The 23,972-nt window shown below is 44.0% G+C and overlaps 2 protein-coding genes across 2 annotated transcripts in view; one reads left to right on the top strand and one right to left on the bottom strand.

The window, feature by feature from the left end:
* Window positions 1-142: 142 nt before the first annotated feature.
* ptpn9b (protein tyrosine phosphatase non-receptor type 9b) lies at window positions 143-12,745 on the bottom strand. Its single transcript, XM_047578558.1, has 13 exons — window positions 12,649-12,745; window positions 9,983-10,126; window positions 9,201-9,290; window positions 8,990-9,114; window positions 8,525-8,630; window positions 8,328-8,438; window positions 7,358-8,241; window positions 7,151-7,247; window positions 6,630-6,699; window positions 5,606-5,684; window positions 5,370-5,520; window positions 5,076-5,283; window positions 143-3,035 (listed from the first exon to the last, which is right to left on the bottom strand). Exons 1-13 carry the CDS (start codon window positions 12,679-12,681, stop codon window positions 2,812-2,814), a joined length of 2,322 nt encoding a protein of 773 aa, XP_047434514.1. The 5' UTR covers window positions 12,682-12,745; the 3' UTR covers window positions 143-2,811.
* A 753-nt stretch (window positions 12,746-13,498) lies between these two features.
* The window catches only part of polq (polymerase (DNA directed), theta), a 20,729-nt gene continuing 10,255 nt past the window's right edge, over window positions 13,499-23,972 (top strand). The window contains exons 1-20 of the mRNA XM_047578557.1: window positions 13,499-13,799; window positions 13,940-14,048; window positions 14,120-14,601; window positions 14,705-14,946; window positions 15,545-15,721; window positions 15,816-15,946; window positions 16,052-16,208; window positions 16,523-16,634; window positions 16,727-16,928; window positions 17,016-17,157; window positions 17,532-17,678; window positions 18,440-18,652; window positions 18,754-18,896; window positions 18,991-19,180; window positions 19,343-19,485; window positions 19,656-19,849; window positions 20,053-20,177; window positions 20,610-20,853; window positions 21,423-22,917; window positions 22,989-23,972. The exon at window positions 22,989-23,972 is cut by the window's right edge and continues 601 nt beyond it. Of these exons, the coding sequence (XP_047434513.1) occupies window positions 13,732-13,799; window positions 13,940-14,048; window positions 14,120-14,601; window positions 14,705-14,946; window positions 15,545-15,721; window positions 15,816-15,946; window positions 16,052-16,208; window positions 16,523-16,634; window positions 16,727-16,928; window positions 17,016-17,157; window positions 17,532-17,678; window positions 18,440-18,652; window positions 18,754-18,896; window positions 18,991-19,180; window positions 19,343-19,485; window positions 19,656-19,849; window positions 20,053-20,177; window positions 20,610-20,853; window positions 21,423-22,917; window positions 22,989-23,972 (5,700 nt within the window). The 5' untranslated portion in view covers window positions 13,499-13,731. The remainder of the gene's footprint in view (window positions 13,800-13,939; window positions 14,049-14,119; window positions 14,602-14,704; window positions 14,947-15,544; window positions 15,722-15,815; window positions 15,947-16,051; window positions 16,209-16,522; window positions 16,635-16,726; window positions 16,929-17,015; window positions 17,158-17,531; window positions 17,679-18,439; window positions 18,653-18,753; window positions 18,897-18,990; window positions 19,181-19,342; window positions 19,486-19,655; window positions 19,850-20,052; window positions 20,178-20,609; window positions 20,854-21,422; window positions 22,918-22,988) is intronic.

The raw sequence follows: 23,972 nt of genomic DNA, 5'->3' as shown, positions 1-23,972 counted from the left end.
GAACTAATTTAATTTGGACCTTCCTATAAATATTGTTGCTAAAATGGCCAGAGGTCCCACGTGACTTCCAAACGTCCTCTTTCTTCTAAGCTGAGCTGTGTAACGCTGCATTCGTCTGAGAAGAAATCACATTAGCTTCGTATTCATCCATGTATTAAGACCATTGCTTTAATGGGACAGCTGGGCTGACAGCATCTAAAAGGCCATAATTCAAATCACATGAACTTAAAAGCACAGAAAGAAACATTAAATGAACACCAATCACACGTGAATGTTGCATTCTCAGTTTCTTAGAAAACAAATTAAGAGTAGCACAGGGACCAAAACTCTACGCCTCCCAACATCACGCGCTCTCCCCTCTCCTCGTCTATACATAATTATTAGTACTGTTCCCCGAGGTGCTGCAGAGTCTTCCTGTGCCCGTGGGTACGAGGCTGCACCGGTAGGTCCATGCTTAGTAGGCTGTTGAGGATGTGTGTGTGTGTGTGTGACAGGAAATAAAACTAAACCTTTAGGGTGAGCCTGGGCCTTTGGCATTGAGGGATGCAGGGTCCACATTCACCAAACGAAACATCAACATATGTCTAAATTGCTCGGACACCGTTACCCCAAAAAACATTCAAGGCTCTCTTTCCATGCTGATAAACTCATTCTAATACAGGTATATATATATTTATATTTATATGAACAGAAATGGCATCCACTTGAGTTTTTAAGCTGTTTTCTTCTTTTGATACATCGTGTTTTTTTTTTTTGTTTTTTTTTGCTTTGTCCTTGGCATAGGTGACAACAGCCGGATGTTAATGTCACTGTTAAGAGTTTGACGATCTTTCTAAAACAAACAAAAAAAAAACCACAACTGTTAGCTCACCCACATCCCCCCCCGTATTGTCCTAAAATTGAGCAATAACCATTTACACGAGTCAGTTCCAAACTGACCTCACAGAGAACAACAAAAAATATATATATTTATGTATGTATATATATATATATTTATATTTCACTCCCCATCCGATTTGTTCAGCTTATGAAATGCAACAACTGGTCTGTTTTCTTTGTAGCATCGTACCAACATTCACTGATATTTTTTTTTTCAATATTGTAGAAGTTGTACAAAGACATAAATACAGTAGGATACAATACAGTAAAAAATACAAAATAAAGTTGATATACTTTTTTTTTTTTTTTTTTCCTTAAATGATAATTTACCAGAGGCAAACCCAGAAATGGATCTTTGACACTAGGCAAAAAACACTAGAATTACCCCCTGAGGTCAAATGATAAAAGAATAGCCATGTCTCGAACCAGAGCGTACTCCCAGATAACTCACTGCTTCCTTCTTATTTCTAAGTAGCGTGCCGCGAACAGGACTATAGGCAAAATGTGGGTGTCCTGCGTGACACGTAGTTAATGTGAACTATGCAAGTGCACTAGTTTGGGTGTTAATACTATACCAAGCGAGACGTCGAGCTGAGGAAAAAACGTGAAGGCACAATTATCTGAGGCGGGGATGCGCCTCGAGAGTCGAACACAACGGTTGTGGTATCAAGAGATCGGGAATCAAAAGGGAGGGAGGAGGGAGGGGGAAAGGGAATAAAAGTGTACAGTTTTAAGATATGGTTCAGGTCTGAAAACGACGAGGCAGTGAATCAAGTTAAGGCCAAATTACTCAAGATCGTCCCATCAGAACGCTCCGACAGTAAAGGTGATGTCAGACTTTGCGATAGCGGTTTAAAACCAGAACACTCACCTGTTATTTTGTCATAGCCTGGCTCGCTACATAGGATTCTCCTTTTCTCTAAAGGTTAAGTCAATCATATTAAACAAGGCTTTCTTCTTCTTCTTCTTTTTTTTTTCTCGTTTTTGCTCTTATTCCAGAGGTTTGTTATTATGCACAATAATGTATAAATGTATGTTACAAGAATATACACGGGCTTCAGTCTATAATATCTCAGTAAGGAGTACATCCAAGCATTCAGGGTGAGGACTTTGGCTTTTGAAAAGTTAGTCTACATATGCAAAAATATGAAACACACATAGAAAAATGCACCATAGAAAAAAAAAAAAAAAACAACAAAAAGAAAAAAAAAAAGGGACCAAATGGCTCACACACTGATGTGTAACTTATAACCACTCTCTCACTGAGAACCATTTCCTCTGAAACGAAATAAAAACACAAAACAAAAAGTTTTCAAGTTTCACCCCGTCACACCCCTCACATTTCATCTGCAGTCACAGACTTGTTCAGAGCTGAGAGGGAACGAGAAAAAAAAAATCAAAACAAACAAAGACTGGAGGAGGAGGGGGGGGGGGGGGGGGGGGGGGGGGGGAGGAGGTGGGTGTTGGAGGGCTTCAAGGGGTAAAGTTCAAGTTTGTCATTCGTCATGTGCAAGTCAATATAAAAATGCTACAACTCGTACAACGCTTTTTGTCAACAACACCGGTTCAGGGCAGGCCAAGTCCCCCTGTAGTTTGCTAAATAAAGAAAAAAAAAAGGGGGGGTTGGGGTTGGGGGGGGGGGGCGGGGGCTCGGAAATTGGCAGGCCAGCTTGCTCGTCAATGACGCAACGCAAAGTCTCAACCGCGTCGCATTTTCCTCTCCAGCTCTTCGTCCCCTCCGTTTTGCACTGATATGAAGGAAGAGCAACTGCGGGGGAGTCCGTCGTGTTTTCTTTCGGGGGGCAGAAGAGTAAACCTCCCCTCCCGGTTTCTGTTTTCTGAAGCCCCGCTCATCGCTCTTTTTCTTTCCACGTCTTCTGCCGACTGTCCCGTTTTTTTTTTTTTTAATACGGTCATCCCTCGGCGCGTCCCTCACTCGCTGTCAGTCTCCAGGTCCGAGTCGGACCACTGCACCGGGCTCAGTTTGCCGCGCCGCTGGGCGTACTCGATGACCGCCGTGTAGCAGAAGTAATACTGGTCCCAGGTCTGGATGCTGAAAGCCCTCTGCTTACGCATCCGCCGCACGGTCTCGCACACGTCCACCGTGCCGATGTCCTCCAGCCGGGACAGGCAGATGTCCAACGTGCAGAACGTGCCTGGGCGAAAAGACAGAGAGGAAGAGAAAAATGGAGACGTTACAAACGGACGCTTCCAGAGAATGGACACGAAAGGGAAAGTGAACGCGGTAGGTTACTCAGTGTCCCCCTGGTCATACACACACACCTCGTCCCTGATGGGACTTTTTTGTGACTTAAGACTAGACTGAATTTATAATGACACAAATTCAACATTTTTCAACAGGTTTTTAAGCAAATCTGTGTGTTTAAAAACACTTTTACAGATTGAAAATTTGCACCGTTGTGAGACATGTCTTCAAATACGGTTTAATAATATTCTGACTTTAAATGATCATTTCATCCTGGATTTTAACCATGTGACCGTGTTGCTGTTTTGCTTCACGTTTATGCAGATGCACACATGTAAAAATGATGAGTAAAGTCGATTACAGACTAGCGTTGTAATGATGACCGGTGTCATGCTAAACCGCGGTAAAATTCCCGACGCTCAGTGCTGCTGTTTCAAATTTTTAGTATCGTTAAAGCTCTGTCTGATTACTGCACGAAATAATTTGATGTGGCTCATTTCTGTAGCGCTTTCTGCAGTTTGCTCTGAAAACAGAAAGAACCTGCACGGCCACAATGTGATGAACCATCTCCATCAACACCACCCAACGGCGAGTGCAGAGTAACTTAACTTGTCGCTGAATTCATCATGTGGGGACTTAGGAAAAGTGGAGAACGTCCCTGTTTGTCAACTTATAGCTTGTCAATAAAGGAAACTGAAGTTTTAAGTGTCATGTAAAAATACACGTTATTGACAACAGGTACAGCAGCAGAGCAACACGCGTTTCTGTTGTGTACGAACGCTGCTACTCAATTATGCACGTTTGGTCTGTTTCCGCTCCAGCGCTGCAGTAACTCTGCTCCTCTTCGAATGTGAATATGCAAATATGCTTGAAATGGGGATCGTTAAAATTAACAATAAGCAAACAGAAAGTGTGACTCAGATTCAGGGGATTTTGAGAAGAAAACGTTGTGTTGTGTTAAAAACAAAACCTAAAGGAAACGTTGAAAAGTGTTTTCTTTTTACAGGAATAAAGTGAATGTGTGTGTCTCAGTCAGATAATAATGACAACGACAATTATAAATGTGCTTTTTCCATTATTTACATTTTTTTGTTTCCAAAATAAAATTTGGTGAAATAATTTGCACTTTTTCAAACATTCTGAGCACATTTCAACAATACTGTGATAATAGTGACAACCATGACAAAAAAGTGTGAAATGTTCATATTGGTACATCTCTGTTATAGAGTATAGACTGTGGTGGTTGATAAACTGACACTGATGCCAGACACATTATTGAACCTATGGCACCAAACACAGGGACGCATGAAGGCAACAGGTTGACGTGAGGAAAAATTCTTCCTCACGTTGTCTGGATGCTGTAAAGTGACGAGATCTGAACACACAGCATTTTAACTGAACGTGTGTGCGATATTCTCTTACGTGTCCTGCCGTCTTCAAATTACTGCTGAGACATAATAAACTGAATGAGCTTTACAGAAGCACAGTAAACCAACAATGGGTATTAAAGGAAACGAACGATCGTTTTCTTAACACATTTTCCACCAAAATACCAATGACTCACGTCTTTGCCCTTTCAATGAACCAGCCTGACGCTCTCATCTCACCTGTGCACCCTGTTCTCTGTGGTTGACACCAAAAAGTATATTTCTAGGTCAGGAAGTTATCAAAAGTTCAGAGCGCTGCCAGAATCCACACACAGGGGCAACGTGTCCCATTTAGGCAGAGTCCTTGTACAACTGCCACCGTCATTAGACGACACTGTTAAATGTCGAAACTTGTAAAAAATGTAAGAAAGGGTTTTCAAAAAAAAACAAAAAAACGGGTGCAAAGAATTTTTTTGTTTTGTTTGTACTGTGACTTTACTGGAACTTTACAAAAAACTGATTCACAGCCCAGAGTTACCAGTCTGGTTGAACAGCTTACTGGAGTATTCCCCTTTAAGAAGCGATCAATAACTAAACTAGCATCGTGTTCGGCATGTGCCTACCTGTGCGGCCGATGCCGGCGCTGCAGTGCACGACCACAGGCGGGCCCCCCGGAGACCCCTTCCAGCTGGATCCCAGGGACTGGACTGCAGCCTCCCTCCTCTGAAGTACGTGTTCACGGAAGTCCAACATAGCGGAGGCGCTCTTAGGAACCCCGAAGTCCGGCCAGCTGACGTAGAGGTAGTGGCACACGTTTCGTCTCTCTCCAGACTGAGAAAAGATCGGGCAGGTTTCATGTGACGAAAAAGAGACTCCGCAACCTTCTCATCAGCAATCAGCAATCGTTGTGATTTTACCTGTGTGTTATAAAGTTCAAGACTGGAGAGTTTGAAATCCTGAAACACCTGGATGTTTGTGTTCCTGACCAGGAAGTATCCATGCTGCTCAGTCCTGCCCTCCTCTAGAGGCCAGTACTGACCGCATTTGATGCGCCCACGCTCCACCACCCTGAAAGACACACAGTTCATTATTTTCCATTTTGCTTTTGTGTGCAAACCACCTTCACACAAGTCTTTACAGTCGCACGTCTTACCTGGTGGTCATGACGATGATCAGTACCATCTGCTCCCACACCATCCGCCAGAAGTCACCAAACGTTTTTGGCAAAGGACCTGAGGGACACAAAAGTATGTTGGGTCATGACGACAGCGGACTGTGGTGTCTGGCACCGAGATGTAAGCAGCAGATCCTTTAAGTCCCGTAAGTTACGAGGCGGGGCCTCCATAGATTGGACTCGTTTTATCCGACGCATCCCGCAGACGCTCGATTGGACTGAGATCAATCGAGGCCAAGTCAACAAAACAAACTCGTTCGAGCTCCTCAAAGCATTCCTAAACACGATTTTTGCTTTGTGTCAGGGCACATTATCCTGCTGAAAGAGACCACAGACAGGGAACACCCCACAAGAGCTGCGGTTTTGGAGATGCTCTGACCCAGTCGTCTTGTCATCGCGTTAAAATTCGGTCTTTTTTTTTTTTTGCTTCTAACAAATCAACTCTGAGAACAAAAACGTTCACTTGCTGCCTATTATATCCTGCCCACTAACAGGCGACGACGAGATAATCTGCGTTACTCACTTCACCTGTCAGTGGTCATAATGTTTTGTCTGACTGGTGTATACTGCGTAGTGCAAACGGTTAAGGCACTTGACATATTTAGACTCCTGTCCACCTTGCAATTCCATTAGGGGGGCATCTGATACACACGGCAATGATTCCAAACATACAAAATAAATAACCATTAGCTGGAGCAGCAGATGGTCTGGTCTGACCTCCATGAGCCTCTTTACATCCTGAGTGGATGTCTGGGAAAAAGTCTGGCCTGGCCAGGGACAAAGATGGCAAATTAGCAGAAGCTACAAGTCTTATCACATATTCCCAGTTGTCTGTGGCAAGCATTGCTTGTTTTTTTTTTTTTTTTTTTTTTTTTTTCAAATCAGGTACTGCTTCGAACACTTGTTTTCTGCTTATTGCACTTTCAATTAAGAGGAAAACATTTGCATACTACAGTACGTAAAGACGACGAAGGGCGGGGGATTTACGTGAACTGCCGCTTACCCTGAGTAGCGATGTAGGCGTTGCTCCTCTTGTACCCATCCATGAAACTGGCATTAATGTAATCTGATGTCTGCGAAAACACACAGAAGGAGAAAACTGGGATTTACTGCCTGGAGTTAGTATCTACTGCCTCCTGTAGGAGGACGGTGAGGATTTCAATTGATAAAGCCAGGCCTGCAGAATTACTTGGAAGTGACATAACTGTATTTATATATGAAATGCAAATGCATCACAGACTGAGTCATTCTCCAGTTGCTAGTTAATGAGATTCCTTTGCCAATTCCAACGTTTTCTTCAGCAGCTCATCCAACATCCATTTTCCACATTTGCATCTACGGGGAATTCTAATTACACCTTCCAGGCAATACATAACAACAACACTGCAGTTTCTAAGAAGCGACCGGTACGTGCTTTTCATGAGATTGAAACAAAAACTGATGATGCGAGCAAAGTTGACAGCACCATTTTTTCCATCAACTTTTCATGAAATCATGAAATAAATGAGACAAATGAATTATTACCTCGTCCTCGTCATCACTGAGCTGGCAGAGTCGGACTCGTGAATGGTCCAGGCAGAGAACATCACTGTACCTGTTCTTGATCTGATTGGCCAGTTTCCTGCAAACGACGGTGATTGAGTTACAATCCGATACTGTGGGTCGACGTGCTTCTGTCACACTAACTGCATTCAACGAGAGATTCATGATAAAGATAACGATGACTCTTACTTTGAGTAGTCAAAGGTGCCCGCTGGTTGCTCCTTACGGATCTCCTCATACTCCTGATAGATCCCCTTCTTCTTCTTCCTCTTCACATACTCCACGAGTTCGTGTACCGTCATGCCTCCCCGCTCGGGCATGTGAACAGACATCTCCACGGGGCGGTTCTCGTCGTCGGGACCCCACGACGAGGACAGGGGCGGGGACTGTGAGGCTGGCAGGTGGGGTGGGCGGGGCAGAGATTTTTGAGGCAACGGAGGCACCCCTTCCTCCTCTTCGCCTTCCTCATTCACGCCCTCGATCTCGGACCTGTCGGCGGAGTCTTTCACCTTGCCGTCGACCGCATCCCCGTCGCCTTTCTGCGAGTGAGGCGTGTCGGGGGGAGTGCCCGACTGGGGGGGAGCTTGGCACCCGCGGCCGTTCATGTTAGCGTTGGGGTTGGAGCCGGGCACGTTGGCGCCGCTCACCGCCGAGCCGTTCCAGTGTTGGTGGTTCCCCTGCGACCTGTCCGCAGCGGAATTCGGGTTCTGCTGGTACTGGCCTACGCCTCGAGTCCTGCCCTCCACTACGCCGCAGTTGTTGTGTGGGTTAGCATTGCTGTCGTCGTAGCAGTTAGAGTTAGCCACGGCTAGCTCGGAACCTAGATGCGTTTTTATGTGGGTTGCACCTGCGTTGCTTGCATTGCTGTACTCTAAGCTGTAGGAGCGCAACAAGCTTCCCACGCAGTCGTGTGTGTCGTGTTCTTGTGTGTCACCCTGAACAGTGTTTGTGTGCGCGTTAACGCAGGACTGGATCCAGGCCACGTGGCTGTACATGGACGTCCCACCCAGGTGTTCGGGCAGAGAGGACACCGGGATATGACTGGGCAGCTCATGGGCTTTCACTGTGCACACCTGGTGGTTAAAGGAGAGAGAGAACCAAATTTAAAGAACAACCACCTCACGTATTAAGTCGTGAATCCTTGATGAAAGAGACGTACCCGTTCCCGCAGCTTCTCGCGCACAAAGAGGCGGAGAACGGCGAACGGCGCCCGAAACCAAAGAGGCGACGACACGATGAAGACGCATTTTAGACGAGCTGGAAACGCTCCCTGGGAGACACACAAACGTCAGACAAGCAAGATGATGAAGAGAAACTGGAAGGTGGACAACGAAAGAGGATCTTCTTTATATTTACCTTGAGCAAATTGAGAATCTTGACACACAGCTCGTAGTCGAAATTCCCGTAACTGGAGTTGGTCATGTCGTAAATAAATATCAGACCATCTCTCTGAGTTTGGAGACTGGAGAGAAACAATCAAGATTTTTTTTTTGATAAAAGGAATTGCATACAACTAAAATATTCCATCCATTTAAATTAAATAATGAACATTAATGAGATGATTCTGTAATTTGCTTGTGCCATTTTGGATTTATTTTCTTGTGTTTTGTGTTTGTCTGCTACAATCTCTCTCGTAAAAAACATAAACGACAAAAAGAAAGTCCAAATTTTGTAAAAGGTATATATGTGACAGAGAGAGAGAGAGAGAGATAAAACACGGAAACGGAAAATGAATCAACAGTGATGAATGAAAGAAGCTCTAATGTCAGATGGAAAAAAATAAAAAACATAAATTTCATGTATGAATGTTGAGTTTGTCACCTCTCTATGGCTTTGTCCAGCTGATAGATGATGGCCTGCAGCACAGCTTTGTGGGTGGTGACGTCTGGTCGATGAAGGCGGGCAGTGAAAAGCGCTAGAGCTGCACCCTTTGCATCACGGCCGGGCTGGTGGGAACATCAACAGGTCAATTATACGTATGAAAACGATGAACTGGCGTTGCTTTGTGCCTCATAATTGCTTCACTTCTCACCAAGACTGTAAATTTCCCACACAGCAGCTCGGAGCGTAGGGGCTCCTCGTCAGGGTCTATATTGATGATGTCCTCTTTGATTCTTGTGTTCTAAGTTTGGGACACGATGGCAGAACAGAAACAGAAAGGGAAAAGGTGTTAGCTTTTAACTCAATTTGCACTTAAATCGTGTAACAACATGGGAAAGTCTTAATGAACAGTTGTTAGTCTGTTGATTTGTGAATAACTATAAGGTTCTGTGATGTTTCTGCCATTTGTCCCATTACAGCAATTCTTCTTACTGCAACCTCATATATTAACAAACCTCCATGACGCATTACTAACGAAAACATAACTACCAGTAGCTTCATAAAGATATTAACTTATATTCAGAAAACTTTCACAAAAAGAATTATCCCCATGGGGCAATTAAGGGCACACGGAGCAGGCAACAAATGACACAAGAGTGAAAAGCTCAGTTAAAGATTTAGGTAACAAAGGATAAACAAATGGAATAAATACACAAAAAAGAACACACACCTGGTTATGAGTAGTGCTAAAATGAGTAGTATGTTGGGTTTAAATTTAACCATTTAGAATTTATATTAACCATATGTACTTAAACCTGCAGGCTCATGTCTCATGTGATGATATTGAAATATATATCGTATAGAAACCGTGCAAATCTAAATCAATTCAGGAAATTTGTGCCAATACCCAGCCCTAACGTGTATGTCCTTCCATTAATATTTAAGACCAGTGGTGTCCTGTGGATGACGGAAAACGTCAACACAATGCCATACCTTGTACGCTTGGAATAGATCGATGGCTCTGGAGACGTCAAACTTGCGGGCCATAAGAAACTTAACAGCTGTAGGTTGGGAGACGAGCCCAGCGCTGTGAGGCTGCTCCCTGCTACGCACCTCACTCAGGAACTCCTCCACAGCCTACACAAACACAGGGGGGGAAAAAAAGGACGGAAAGGGTCGGGGTGAGAGGTTAGGTGTGTGCGAACAATTAGAGCAGGTGATGAGCTCGTAGTTCAGGGAGCAGATCATAAGTCTGAGGAAAATATGACACAAAAAGGAAGATACACAAATAAATTGTAGCTTCAATAAGGTATGCTGTGGATGAGAGCACACATTCGCCAAGAGAAACAGCCGCCTCGCTGCTCTGTAAGACGGCTGCATCTGCCCTCCAAATCTTAAACCAGCTAGAGTAGAAATCAACAAATAAATCAATCAATCAATCAATAAAACATATATAACTGAATCTCCTATGTCATAGGATGCAAGGACTATGAGCTGGATACAAAATACAGTACAGGGCTTCCTTTCACTGTTTTGGTCGATGTGGTAATAAGCCAAGCAGATCCTGAAGGATCTTGTCTCGTGATCATGTTTGCTATTAGCCGAAGGCCTAAGCAAGAGACACACTAATTAAGTATGTCGCATTTGCTGAGAGAAGATAGCACCTCTTTCCCCCTTCAGAACGTGTTTACCGCGCAACATAAAGATACAAGCAAGTTTTCACTAATAGAGTTGTTGTTGTTGTTTTAATCCAGTCACAACGGCTGGAATTAGAAGACAAAAAACATACTGGACATGCACTCATTAGTTCGCTGGGCATACTAATGAAAGTGAAGGTACTGTAATGTAAATTTCTAGCACCAACTTGACCCTTTATGACTGTTAAAATATTCAGTTTTTGTCAGAACAGTGTAGGAATTCAACTGTATGATCTTTTTATTTCTATTATTTAGCTTATGGACTAAAATTGGGCTGTCAAAATCACAGAAATGGCTGCCAGTAAAACACAGAACAATTCACCAGCTTGACAATCTGTGAAACCACAGTTAAATCAACAGCTCTCTTAGTTATTTTTAACAAATGCAGAGCACCATAGCTTACACCAGATACGGTGTAATGCAGGACTGCTGTACTGATCTGCACCTAATGAGCTGTGTCTATTCAAGTGTAAAATACACAACATAACCATGACAACCAGGTATTCCTTCATTTTTCTTGAGTAAGTTGTTTGTGAATGTTAAGCTCCAAGTCACAAAGACGGAGTCAGATGCGGCACATTTAAATCACGACCTAATATGGGAGAACTGGTTAATGACGGACATCATGCTGGCTCCTGTAACTGAGCATGAGCACCAGATGGTCGTTCAAACAATTCTATCGAGTTAAAATTAAGAAGCGACCCAAATCTACAAATGTCTAGTAGATAAAAACACCTAGCTGATCTATTGACGGTAGTGGATGAAAACGCAAAAACAAAATCTGCAGATCTGTTGTTGAAGTATTGGATGTACGTCCGCCGAATTTAAAATCATCAGTTTAACCTTGTGGTTCAGATAAGATAGGTTTTATTTATCACATGCACAGTTCTACGTAGTACAGTGCACAGTGAAATGTATAGTTGTACCTGCAGCCAGTAGTGAAAAGGTACTACAGTAAAAACGGTAATAATTTCACACAGCACATGGGGTAAAAATATGGATATATATACATGTATAACTGTAAAATAAAATAAAATGTAAAGATAAAAGGCAGTAGCTCATCTATACATGAATTTACAATAAAGCAGCTGTGTGAGTAAACTGCAGTAGTAGGATGCTTAATAAAAATAATAATAATGATGATAAAAATAGACGTTAGCTAAAAAAAATAATCCTGTCATGTTAAAGTCCACGCGTGACATTTGATGATTTCCCATCCATGTCAGGCCCACCCCTTTTACTAGAAAGTGTTGGCAACAACAGTACTAAGAAACGGGAGATCACTTCTGCGAATCCAGCCCCGTAAATCCGACAGACAGGAGGACACCGCTACTCACAGCAAACAGTCGGCGCTTGTACGATGGAAGTCGCGTCTGTCACAACGGTGTCATGTTATATATCAACCATCGACAATCAAGGCCCTCTCCGTCCCCCTGTATTCAAACGTCACGTTTAGTCAAATTCGTTTTTTTTCGCTTCGCATGACAGCTGTCGAGGAAATTCCCTGCAAGTCAACAATAGCTGTTAGCATTAGCCAGCGGCTAGGTTACATGTGGTAGCTGATTGACTAACGGTAGAGCTACAGACGCTAGACGTTATTTGTCGGGGCAAACATGTGGTAAAGAAGTGTTGCCAGCTAACCCCTATAACAAGAACACGTCTATATGTCCCTCGTAAAGCTGGACTATCAAGGGTGAGAGTGGTCGAGATACAGTGCCGGTCAAATGATCTCTTCTCCTACTTGCAAACGCCATAGTGCTAACACACACATGCTAACTACACCGGACTCTAGAGGGTGCGAACGGGCCAGGCTGTTTACTAAGCCACATCATTCCTGAGAACAACGGTGACATGAAATATATGGGAAAAAATCGCCGGTGAAAGATGGAACCGAATGTGACATGTGTACGCCGTGAACACGGCAGAGAGATAGATGAAAAAAAATAGTCAAGAGACCCTTACCAGCTGCTCCTGAGTTGTTAGGGCTTCCGCCATCTTGAAGCCTCCGCAACGTCGCAGCGGGCGCGCCCACCGGCCGCTCGCTCACGCCACACGCCCCTGAGACAGACCCCGAAGCCCCGCCCATAAGTTCGTACAAAATATGTAGTCTTTCGACCATTCAGACCTCATTCAGACCCTTATTGCCTGCGATAAACTCAATTTATGAAGGCTGTCCCGTGTTTAGAAATAGATTATCACTTCATTAAATACCACTTAAGAAACACTCAATTAAATGTATATACTCACTGTTCAACATCGTAGTATATATGCGCTTGCGCTTTATTTTTCTTAATGCTGTACATTTTTTTTTACGTTTTTAGTTTTACACTTGTTTAAGATATGTGTTTTTGTACAAGTGAGCAAAGTGACCGGAGACAAATACTTTGTATGCGCACACAGCTGATTCTGATTCATAACGATTACATAAAGTTTTTTACAGTTGATAATTTTGCAATCCTAAAAAAACATAATTAACGTTACTTCAGTTTAGGTTTATGTAGCCGAAAAATGTTGATTAAGAAACACCTTAAGTATTACTACCACACAATTTTGCCGAATAGTGTGCTTTATTTATATAAACTACTATGAACACTTTATAGACTGTAACCTGTAGAGAACGGAAACCATAATTAGTTAAATGTCTTTTTATTTAACAGAAAATTGATGATCACGAAGCACATAATTATTATTTAGAATCAAGTATTAGGTAACAAGTTATTAATACTGTATTAACAATCACTATTCCCGTTAATTCCCGTTGTTCAACCGCCACGGAACATTTGTAGGCGGCACATTTGTTCCGTCGGAAAGTTTTAGTGAAACACCGGAGTGACGCTCCGGCGGTCTTTTTGATTTTTAGATTTGTTTTGTACTGCCGAACACAAAGTTTACTAAACAAGTCAAATCGGAGATGACGTTTGTTTTTGGACTAAGCGATAGTAAATAAATTAAGTTTATAACCGTGTGTCAAGAGTTACATTTGTGTCATGTTGATTAATACCCAGTTACTCAGACGTTTGTCAACACCAGTACTCCTGCTTCAGCATGAGCACCTCGGCTCCTGTGAGGAAGAAAAGCTACATGGGGCAACACCAGATCAAAAAGAAAATAAGGTATGGGGCAGTTTCACTGTCATATTTATTTATCATTATCCCTCATGTTGCCTGGACACGTCTTTCAAAAACTGATCTTTCAATTACTACATATGAACGTCAGTCGTAGCTGTAATACATCTCCTCATCTTCATGCACAGCTTCCAGTCTCGTGATGAGCCACCAGACGGAGACGCACAGTTGCAGAAAACCTGCTGCCTGTCAGACAAAACAAACCGTCTCCAGACGCTGAGCAGAGACGGTGACATGGTGAGTTCATCAGCTTGTCATCGCCTTCATCTCCGTACGTCACACATTATATGTATGATTTTCTGTGTCAGGGTGGAGGATCTCTGACCGTGCTGGGGGAAACCACTTTAGCTCTCGATGAAGAGATGCTGCGGGTGCTGGATGCTGTCGATGCTGTAAAGCCTGCAGTTAACGGTGTTTGTTCAGCAACGTTAAACAAACACGGTCAGCAACAACCAGCATCCTCAGCTGCTCCTTCAAGGAGTCTTGCGCCGGTTGCTCGTGATGAAAAGGAGAGTGATTCTGTGCAGATCACCGAACAAGGACCCAATAGAGCTCCTACCCTACGGGAGGAAATCTATGAGCGTAGAGGAGATTGTAATAGACCAGGATGGAGATCTGACTGCAAAGACCTTGCTCAGAAGCTTCTGTTCAGTGAGGACTCTGAGGAGGTGGCGTCTGCTCAGAGGAGCACTGAAAACAACCACACAAACAACCCACAAACTTCTGCCAGTGTCAATGTTCTACCTCGTCAAGAAATGCAAAACAGTCACAAAGCAGGCAATTGCAGCAAGTGAGTCTCAAATCAAATATGACTGTGCAGAGTTTGTTTCCTTTTTGCAGTTTGGAACATTTTACTGACTCCTCTCTTCTTCTTCTTCTTTTTTTTTTAATAGGCAGAATCTTACGCCCAGAAGAAAGAGCTCACCTCGTAGAAAAGACCAAAGTGGGTCAAGTGGTAATAGTGATCCACGTCCAGATGTGTCCAGAGACTACATCTTATTCAGCCCCACCCGTCTCGCAGCAGCTATGAAGAAGGCCAAGCTCCATCGGTCATTACAGAATCAGTCCGCATCTGTTCTCACGGTCCCCAGTGGTTTGGAGCTCAGCACCCTCAATGACACTTTACCACAACCAGGTGGAGTGTTTCATCAGTTGCTACACGTGCATTTAGAAAATTTGCAAATTCAAGACCAGCTAATAAAAGAACATCCACCTTATTATAAACTATAATGTTTTGATTAAATAAGACAGGGAAGGGCAAGTTCATTTGCACAGTAACCTTCATCAGATTGGCAGCTTCAAGAAATACAGAAAAAGATTTAAAAGAAACATAAGCAATAGAACAGAAAGGTTGATCCAAGATTAAAGAAATGCTTTTGTGGCATTTTGATAATCCATCATTGAATGCCTTTTGACCCGAATTGAATAATTTCACAAAATTATGCTTATATATATATATATATATATATATATATATATATATATATATATGTATATGTATATATGTGTATATATATGTATATATATGTGTGTGTGTATATATATATATATATGTATAAATATGTATATATATGTGTGTGTATATATATATATATATATATATGTGTGTGTGTGTATATATATATATACATATATATTTATATATATATGTTACGTCTCTGGTATAATTGTTGGAATTAGAATTTTCTTTCCCATGATCATGAAAGTAAATCTACTGGCAATCTGTACTGCAGGCATCGGCTTATGTCTTCCCGTGGAGCAAGCTGAAAAGCTGCTGTTATCCAGCTGGGGCTTGCCCAAACCTGTGCTGGAGCGCTACCAGAAGCACAGAGTGACTCAGATGTTTGAGTGGCAGGCTCAGTGCCTCGCTGTGGGACAGGTGCTGCAGGGAGGTAACCTGGTTTACTCCGGTGAGAAACAGAACATCTCCTCACTCAACAAAGTGGCTCCAGGAGTCAGACACTGTTGCCTCACATTAACTGTTTTATGATAAAAAAATTTCAGCTCCTACCAGTGCTGGGAAAACTCTGGTGTCAGAGCTGCTGATTTTGAAGCGCGTGTTGGAGACCAAAAGAAAAGCTCTCTTCATTCTGCCATTTGTGTCTGTGGCCAAAGAGAAGATGCACTACCTTCAGGTGAGGGACAGGTGGACGGTAAAATATGTGCTTGCTATTATGGAGAGTGTGTTGTTAGCATATATATTGAGCCATATAACCTGACGTGTACCTCTTACCTGGCAGAGTGTGTTTGAAGAAGCAGGGGTTCGCGTGGAGGGCTACATGGGCAGCACCTCGGCCGCAGGCGGCTTCAAAGCCCTGGACGTGGCTGTTTGCACCATAGAAAAAGCCAATTCTCTCATTAACAGACTCATTGAAGAGGACAGTATGGGTCTCCTAGGTAATGCATCCTTAATAACTGCACGTAGAGATGAACCAAACATTCAGATGCCAGAAAATGAATGCCAAGCAACGCAAACTGCATCTTCTGAAGTTTGAGAACTTCCTCATTAGTCCGTTTTACGTGACCGTAAAATAAATATCTCTGGGTTTTGTTGGAAAAGACAAATAATGTGAGAATTCATCAATTAATGAAGCAACAGATTAAACTCTAAATCAAGGGTCTAAACAGATGAGTACAGATAAGTAGGGAACCGCTACCTAATAAATGTGCCCACTGTTGAAGACCTATGCTCTAACTCTTTGCTCTGCTAGGTATGGTGGTGGTAGACGAGTTACATATGGTTGGAGATTCTGGAAGAGGATACCTGCTGGAGCTGCTGTTAACTAAAATCCGCTACATCGCACAGAAGCACAACACCACAGGGTCTGTCCATGCGTTTGTCTAAATTATTCTCGATATATACGGGGGAAAAAAACACTTTCTTCTGCTTGATGTGAGTCTTACTCTTTCTGCAGGTCTCTGTCTGAAGGTGTGCAAATAATAGGTATGAGTGCCACCTTGCCAAACCTCTCGCTCCTGGCCACGTGGTTAGGCGCAGAGCTTTACCAGACGGACTACAGACCTGTGCCCCTGCAGGAGCATCTCAAGGTGGGCTGCAACATCTACGACAAAAGCCTCTCTGTGGTACGGGAGTTCAAGCCTGCACTCCACATTAAGGTAATTGAGTATGGTGCAGGAATGACTGATTGATGTCAACTTTCTCATAGACAGTAATCCGATTGTGTTCTTTTTTTCCTCTTACAGGGTGATGATGACCACATAGTGAGCTTGTGTTATGAGACGGTGAGAGACGGCCACTCTGTGCTGCTGTTTTGCCCCTCGAAGAACTGGTGTGAGAAGCTGGCAGACAGCATCGCTAGAGAGTTCTACAACCTCAGACGTGCTGGTACGTGAAATCTGAGCATACACTGATCAGGCAGAACATTATAACCACCTCCCTAATATTGTGTAGGTCTCCCTTGTGCCTCCAAAACAGTTGTCACTCATCAGAGAATTGCCACGGGTCTTCTGAGGGTGTCCTGTGGTGTCTGAGAACAGAAAATAGCAGAACGTCCTGCCTAAAACTTTAAAAAAATAAAATTTGACACTCACTCATTCCCATTTGAATGGGAAATTTCATAATGTTTATGGTCATTTCTTAAAAGCCTTCCAGGGTCTGTAAAGTCTGTGTTGTCCTGTGCAGTAGATGATGATTGTTTGTCTTATACATTTAGTATGTATAAAGAATCTAAACTTCTAGGTTGTGGTGTTTTTCTTCAGATCGACAGGGTGAAGCTGAGCCTCAGCCAGTGTGTCTGGATCAGAAGGGATTAGTGGATGTGATAGCCCAGTTGAGGCGAACTCCGGCTGGTTTAGACCCCACCCTGCAGCGCACCGTGCCGTGGGGGGTGGCTTTTCACCATGCTGGTAAATACATTCACTCAGTCATTTTAAATTCCTGAGACCCGGGCTTTTGTTATGCGATGCTTTTTTAATTTCTCCAAGGTATTTGGGATCAGTAGGACCTAAGAAGTATTAAAGGAAAGTAGTAAGGAAATCAAAGGAAGTATAATAAGCATCATCTTCCAATAGGAAGTAGTAGTTTTTGAAAAACACAATGTCCTCGTAGGTGGACACTGGGATTGTTTCATTATTTATATTATAATAAAGTCACCCAGTGTGTGACAAAAGATTAAACTGTTGTAATTGCATGGCTGAGCAAAAACATAATTGCGAACAATGACGTCCCAACGTCCTCAAATGAGTACTTGTTAATTAGCTAGGTTGTAGCTCGTTGCTATTGATAAAATTTGCTTAATTTACGGCTCATATCACACTACATTAATAATCATTAATACATAAGTTTAACCGTTGAAACCTCGTCCACTTTAGTCCTGTGATCATCTGTTGAATGAATAATGAAAATTATGAAATGCCCACTATCACGTTTTTACTGACTAGTGTATTGATTTGCTACCACAAGATGGCAGACTAAAGTGTCCACTAACGAGGACAATGGGTTTAAATGAAGCAGAAAAAGCTGCAATAAAACCTTAAATTTAATGTCCCCATTTCCCCATTAGGGTAAGGAAACGCGGGGTCTCAGGATGTTAAACATAACAATAAATTTCTGATTATGCAAATAATTATTTTTGAGTACGCAGATAAAATTAAGTCTGACTCTGCAGGTTTGACATTTGATGAGCGTGACGTGTTGGAGGGAGCTTTTCGTCAGGGAATGGTCAGAGTCCTGGCTGCCACCTCGACCCTTTCCTCAGGGGTTAATCTGCCAGCTCGCAGGGTCATCATTCGAACTCCTACTTTCAATGGCCGTTTGTTGGACCCACTCACGTACAAACAGATGGCTGGACGAGCAGGGAGAAAAGGAGTGGACACGACAGGTAAGGAGGGACCAAGGTGCCGAAAAAGTGAAAGTTTGCTTGAAAAATTATTAAAAGACAAGTAATTACTTTGATATCTTGCCTTTGTCCTTCCTCTGTAGGTGAGAGTGTGCTGGTGTGTAAGCCGGCAGAGCGTCAAAAAGGTATCAGTCTCCTTAAAGGTGATCTTCAGCCAATCAGCAGCTGCCTGGTGCGAAGGGAAGGTGACGGTGTCACCACGAGCATGCTGCGAGCCATCCTTGAGGTAAGATTAGTATCTGACCGAAACGGTAGTTTAGACATCTGCGATTATTTTCTTGCATTTTCTTTATCCAAATCATCATCATTCCGACCCTCAGATAATTGTTGGAGGTGTAGCCAGCACTCCTCAGGATGTGAGATTGTATGCTTCATGCTCACTTCTGGCCGCCAGCATGAAAAGCGACGTCGGACAGGAATCTAATGAAGGGACCAACAAAGGAGCTATTGAGGCCTGTGTTGAATGGCTGATGGGGAATGAATTCATTAGTATTCAGAAGGATGGACAAGGTAATGCCACAATTGTTGTATTGCTGTCTTATTATCTGCCATCCTCTGCTTAATACCGCTGCTACATTATGAACAGATCTCCAACAACAACATTAACATCACTTCTGTGGTTTTCTGACTTTTGTCTTTTCATCATTTACTGTTAATCCTCTTCCTATCCAGACGAGCGATACTGTCCAACCCAGCTTGGTGCTGCCACCCTTTCTTCTTCCCTCTCGCCTCCCGAGGCTCTGGGAATATTTGCAGATCTCCAGCGGGCCATGAAGGGATTCGTTCTGGAAAACGATTTGCACATCTTGTATCTGGTACAGATCTTGTTATATTATCATAAATTGAAGAAATTGACTTTCTACTGGCTATATACTCCCCCCTAATCCTGCTCATTTGACCAAAAACTTCCACTCCTAATGCTCCTTACTACAAACCTGTCTTTCAAAGCGTATTGTTTTAATTTCTGTGTCCAAATTCTGCCCAGATCACTCCGTTGTACGCCGAGTGGACCACCATAGACTGGTACCAGTTCTTCTGTCTGTGGGAGCAGCTGTCGTCATCGATGAAGAGAGTAGCAGAGCTGGTTGGCATTCAGGAAGGCTTCCTAGCACGATCTGTCAGCGGCAAACTTGTTGCCAAGACAGAGAAGCAGCATAGACAGATGGCCATTCATAAAAGGTAACGCACACACTTTATTTGCTGTATCTTGATTACACATGTTATTCTGTATGTGCACGGCCCCTCTCATTTAATTTTTAACTTTTTCAATCACTGACGACGTAGTAGTAAACCAAGATGTCTGGGTTACAAGTGCAAACATATGCAGATCGGGCATAACATTATGACATTCACCTAAGTCTTCTCCTTTTTGAATCTCTTAGGTTTTTCACCACTCTTGTACTACAGGATCTGGTGAACGAGGTGCCTTTGGGAACTGTAGCCTCCAAATACAACTGCAATCGTGGGCAGTTACAGTCTCTCCAGCAGTCTGCTTCTACGTATGCTGGTATATATTTAATAACGTTGGCAAGCGGCTCCAGGGAATTTGGATGCATAGTGTATGGCATCTGTGAATCTAAAAGCAGAGCGAGCGCACTGAAGAATATGCTGCAGTTGAATGCTGAACAAGACTCCGTATTAAACGGGGAGGGCATTAACAAGTATAGTAACTCGACTCTTAAGAGGCAGGAACATGTTCTACTGATAGAAAGGCAGATAGACTTAAGTCCATTAGCTGACATTGCTCCTCCAACATCCATTGCACATCTTGCACATTAATGTGACACAAGAACAATTACCACATATGAATGATATATGTGGTAATTGTTCTTGCGTCACATTAATGTGCAAGATTAGTCAATGTGGCTCAGATCAATATGGTGCAAAATCTAGTGTTTGTTATTAAAGGGACTTTTTATTTTTCGTGCCACTCCCTCAGGTATGGTAACAGTATTCTGCAAACGTCTGGGCTGGCACAACATGGAGCTGCTGCTGTCTCAGTACCAGACCAGGCTGAGCTTCGGAGTCCAGAGGGAGCTGATCGACCTGGTCCGGGTTTCCCTTCTGAATGCAACACGAGCCAGAGCGCTCTACGCCCAAGGCCTCTGCACTGTTGCAGAGCTAGCCAGGGCTACGGTGGAGGACGTGGAGAAAGCCTTGCGGAATGCCGTCCCGTTTAAGAGGTAGGTGTATGTTTGCATTTGTTAAGGTAAGATGTGAAATTACAGGTATATTACAGGAGGAAAAGAAGGTTGTTAGTCTCTGGAGAACACATAAAGTAGGCACATAGTCTAATAAATCAAGGATGCCCTACAAGAACTTAAAAAAGACCAAAAACCCCACTTTTTTAACCTGATGCAACTTTTAAATCTGGATGCACACACTCCACAGACCACTGTAAATGAGCATTGACGAAAAGCGCAACAACAACCAAAACAGCACATTTATGTAAATCGACAATTTATAGATTTTGTTCAGTTCTTTCCCCTTTAAAAATGTTACCTGCCCTGTAGTCCCTATGTAATATGCATGCTTTACCTTTGTGAAGGTAGGAATGGTTAACCATACAGCCGTCATCTTGTGCAATAAACGCCAATAAAATGGTGCCAGTGGTAAACAATTATAACTCTGTCAGAAGTACAGTATAATACCTGGAATTAAGCTTTTTATTGTGAAAAAGAAACCAGAAATAGGTGTGTAGAAAACCTGACTCCAGATTTAAAGCCTGTGTCGTGCTGCTTGCTATCCTCAGCTCCAAACGCGCGGTGGATGAGAGCGAAATGGAGGCAGCCGAGAGAAGAAGCCTCCGCTGCGTCTGGGTCACCGGTGGACGAGCTCTGACAGAACAGGAAGCGGCTGCTGAGATCGTGTCTGAGGCACGGCTCCTTCTTCAAGAAGACCTGGCCCAGTTAGGAGTCCAGTGGGATCCGACGTCGCTTCCTCCTGAGGCTCCTGGTGTGGACAGCCCGGATGATCTCCAGAGTAGGGACTCGGACTCCTCATCTGCCTCAAATCTGAGCTCACATGAAGCACGGGCAGGAAACAGTAAAGAGCATCATAAGGGAAAGCAGATTGAGGTTGGGGTTACTGACAAGCACAGAGAGAAAAGCATGGCTGAAAGGAAAGATAAACAAGAAGGAGCCACCAGAAGACAGCAGGGGAAGCGTAAATCTGAAGTGATGAAATTACAGAACATGTTGGAGGAGCCCAGGAAGGAAAACAGGACTGAACCAGAAATGATACAAACAACCAATGAAGATCCAGCGGAAAGAGCCAAAGGAACAATGAATGCAGAAACAAATGAATTGGAAGCAAATGACACAGAAACTCCAAATGAAATTAATAATGGCAAACAAGAGTCAGAGCAAGAGTGCAGCACAGCAAAGCCAAAAGCAGCAGACACAAGTAAAGAGACGGTCTCCGTCAGAGCAGGGAATCATCTTGCGACTAGGCCTCTTCCTGAAAGGAGCCTCACACAGGAGTTGGCTGAGATTGTATCAAGCCCCCAGCCACTGTTGTTGCCCCAGCCTGAGCCCTCACCTTCCCCAGCGCCACTCCGACGCTTCAGAGCCCCGATATCCCGCGTGGAACAACAAACTGATTCCACAAGGACAACGAGAGTGGATTTCACCACAGCGCTCACTGTGTCCCCTGTGCAGCCAGGTAGGCTGAAGCATGCAAAAACCTTAAGCAAAGTCCTCCACTCCATACAAACTGACAAAAGCCTGCAAGATAATGTAGAGGCTGCACAGGCAATGCACTCAAAAGTCCAAAAATGTAGCACCCCAGGTCAGGTGCATATAGCTCCTGCACAAGAGGAGTCCCCTCCTGGCGTTCCTGCGTCGACAAACGCAGATATGTTCGTCTCACCCTTGTCTGTTTCCCCTGTCCCCGCACTCTCTCCCGAGGCCAAGCGAAGAAGAACGGATGCTGGAGAAGTGGATAAGTTTTCCTCCCCTGATCTGTACACGGGGGACGAGACGGACGAAGGCGCCGCGGGAGACGTCAAAATGGGAGAGGAGAGCTTCGGCGACAGCTTCGAGTTGGACAGTCAGACGGAAAGAATCATTGTTCAGCAGGCGCACCAGCATGGAGGCACAGTGGTGGAAACACACAAGATGAATGAGGAAGAAGAGCTGGCTGATGAGAGAAGAAATGAGCTGGAGGGCCCTGATTCAGTATCTCCCAGATTCAACATTTCCCTCACAGATAGCCAGATGGAGGTCATCCTTGACACCAGCCACCAGGTAAGTTGCTAGAATCATCTGTTACATAATGATTGTGTTTTGAACTACTAGTTGTGATCTCATTTTCACAGATTACCCCCGGCCCAATCGGTTGCGACAATGCGGATGAAGGCGAAGGTGCATTTGATGACCAGCCGCCGCTCGATGCTAACCAGGCTGCTTCCGACAGCTTCAACAGAAGCAGCAGCTTCCTATTCGACAGCCTGTATGACAGCCCCCTGCTGGCGGGCCTGAGATCCCAACAGATCCCTGACCAACCGGACGAAGAAGAACCAGTCGGCCAGGAGGGCGGAGACAAGTGCCCCCTTCCGTCTGCGCAGGAGAGACGCCGCAGCGAGCTTCTGGTCAACCGGGAGGCGGAGGAGCAGGAGGCAGTCCAATGGGGCGAGTCCTTCTTCAACCTGTCGGAGTGGGGCGACTCGCTGTTGGTCGGTGAACACTTCCTGGAGAGGCGGAGCTTAATCAGACACGCGGGTACAAATGAGGAGGACCAGGAGGTCGGTTCTCACCAAGTGCAGCAAGCAAACGCAGGCCAAGATGCACAAACTAAACCCACGACAACCAGAAATGAGCACGGCGTAGACAAAGCTGGCAACGATCAAAGCCATTCAAAAATAGTTAATCAGCATAACAATGCACAACAAGACCTTGAACCATGCGGGAGACGGGAAGAGAAGAGGCGAGATGAAGAGGAAGTTCGTGTTTTATTGTCAGATGATGCCCGTTTTAAACGGCCACCTACCCAAAGTGCACCTGAAAGTGGTCTTTACTGCAGCCCTGAATTACAAGACATCTTTGACCGCTGGCCTAGTATGTCTGACCAGCCCTGGCAAAACACAGCCACTCAAACTACTTGTGCGATGACAGCGGGTGCTTTGGTGGTGACGCGATCCTCGACACAAGCGGGAAGAAAAACGGGGATGTCACAGAAACCTGCTGCTGCTGCTGTTGCTGCTGCTGCTGACGCTGGAAGATATTTGCAAAATGATGAGCCCACGACACTCGAAGGCGAAGCCGTAGCAGATAGGCCAGGCTCTGCTGGTGACCTCATCCCC

Source organism: Mugil cephalus, chromosome 2 (genome assembly GCF_022458985.1).
Source record: "Mugil cephalus isolate CIBA_MC_2020 chromosome 2, CIBA_Mcephalus_1.1, whole genome shotgun sequence".
In the NCBI taxonomy this organism is placed as follows: Eukaryota; Metazoa; Chordata; class Actinopteri; order Mugiliformes; family Mugilidae; genus Mugil; species Mugil cephalus.
The sequence above is the reverse complement of the archived record's forward strand: the minus strand, read 5'-3'. Positions and strand labels throughout refer to the sequence as shown.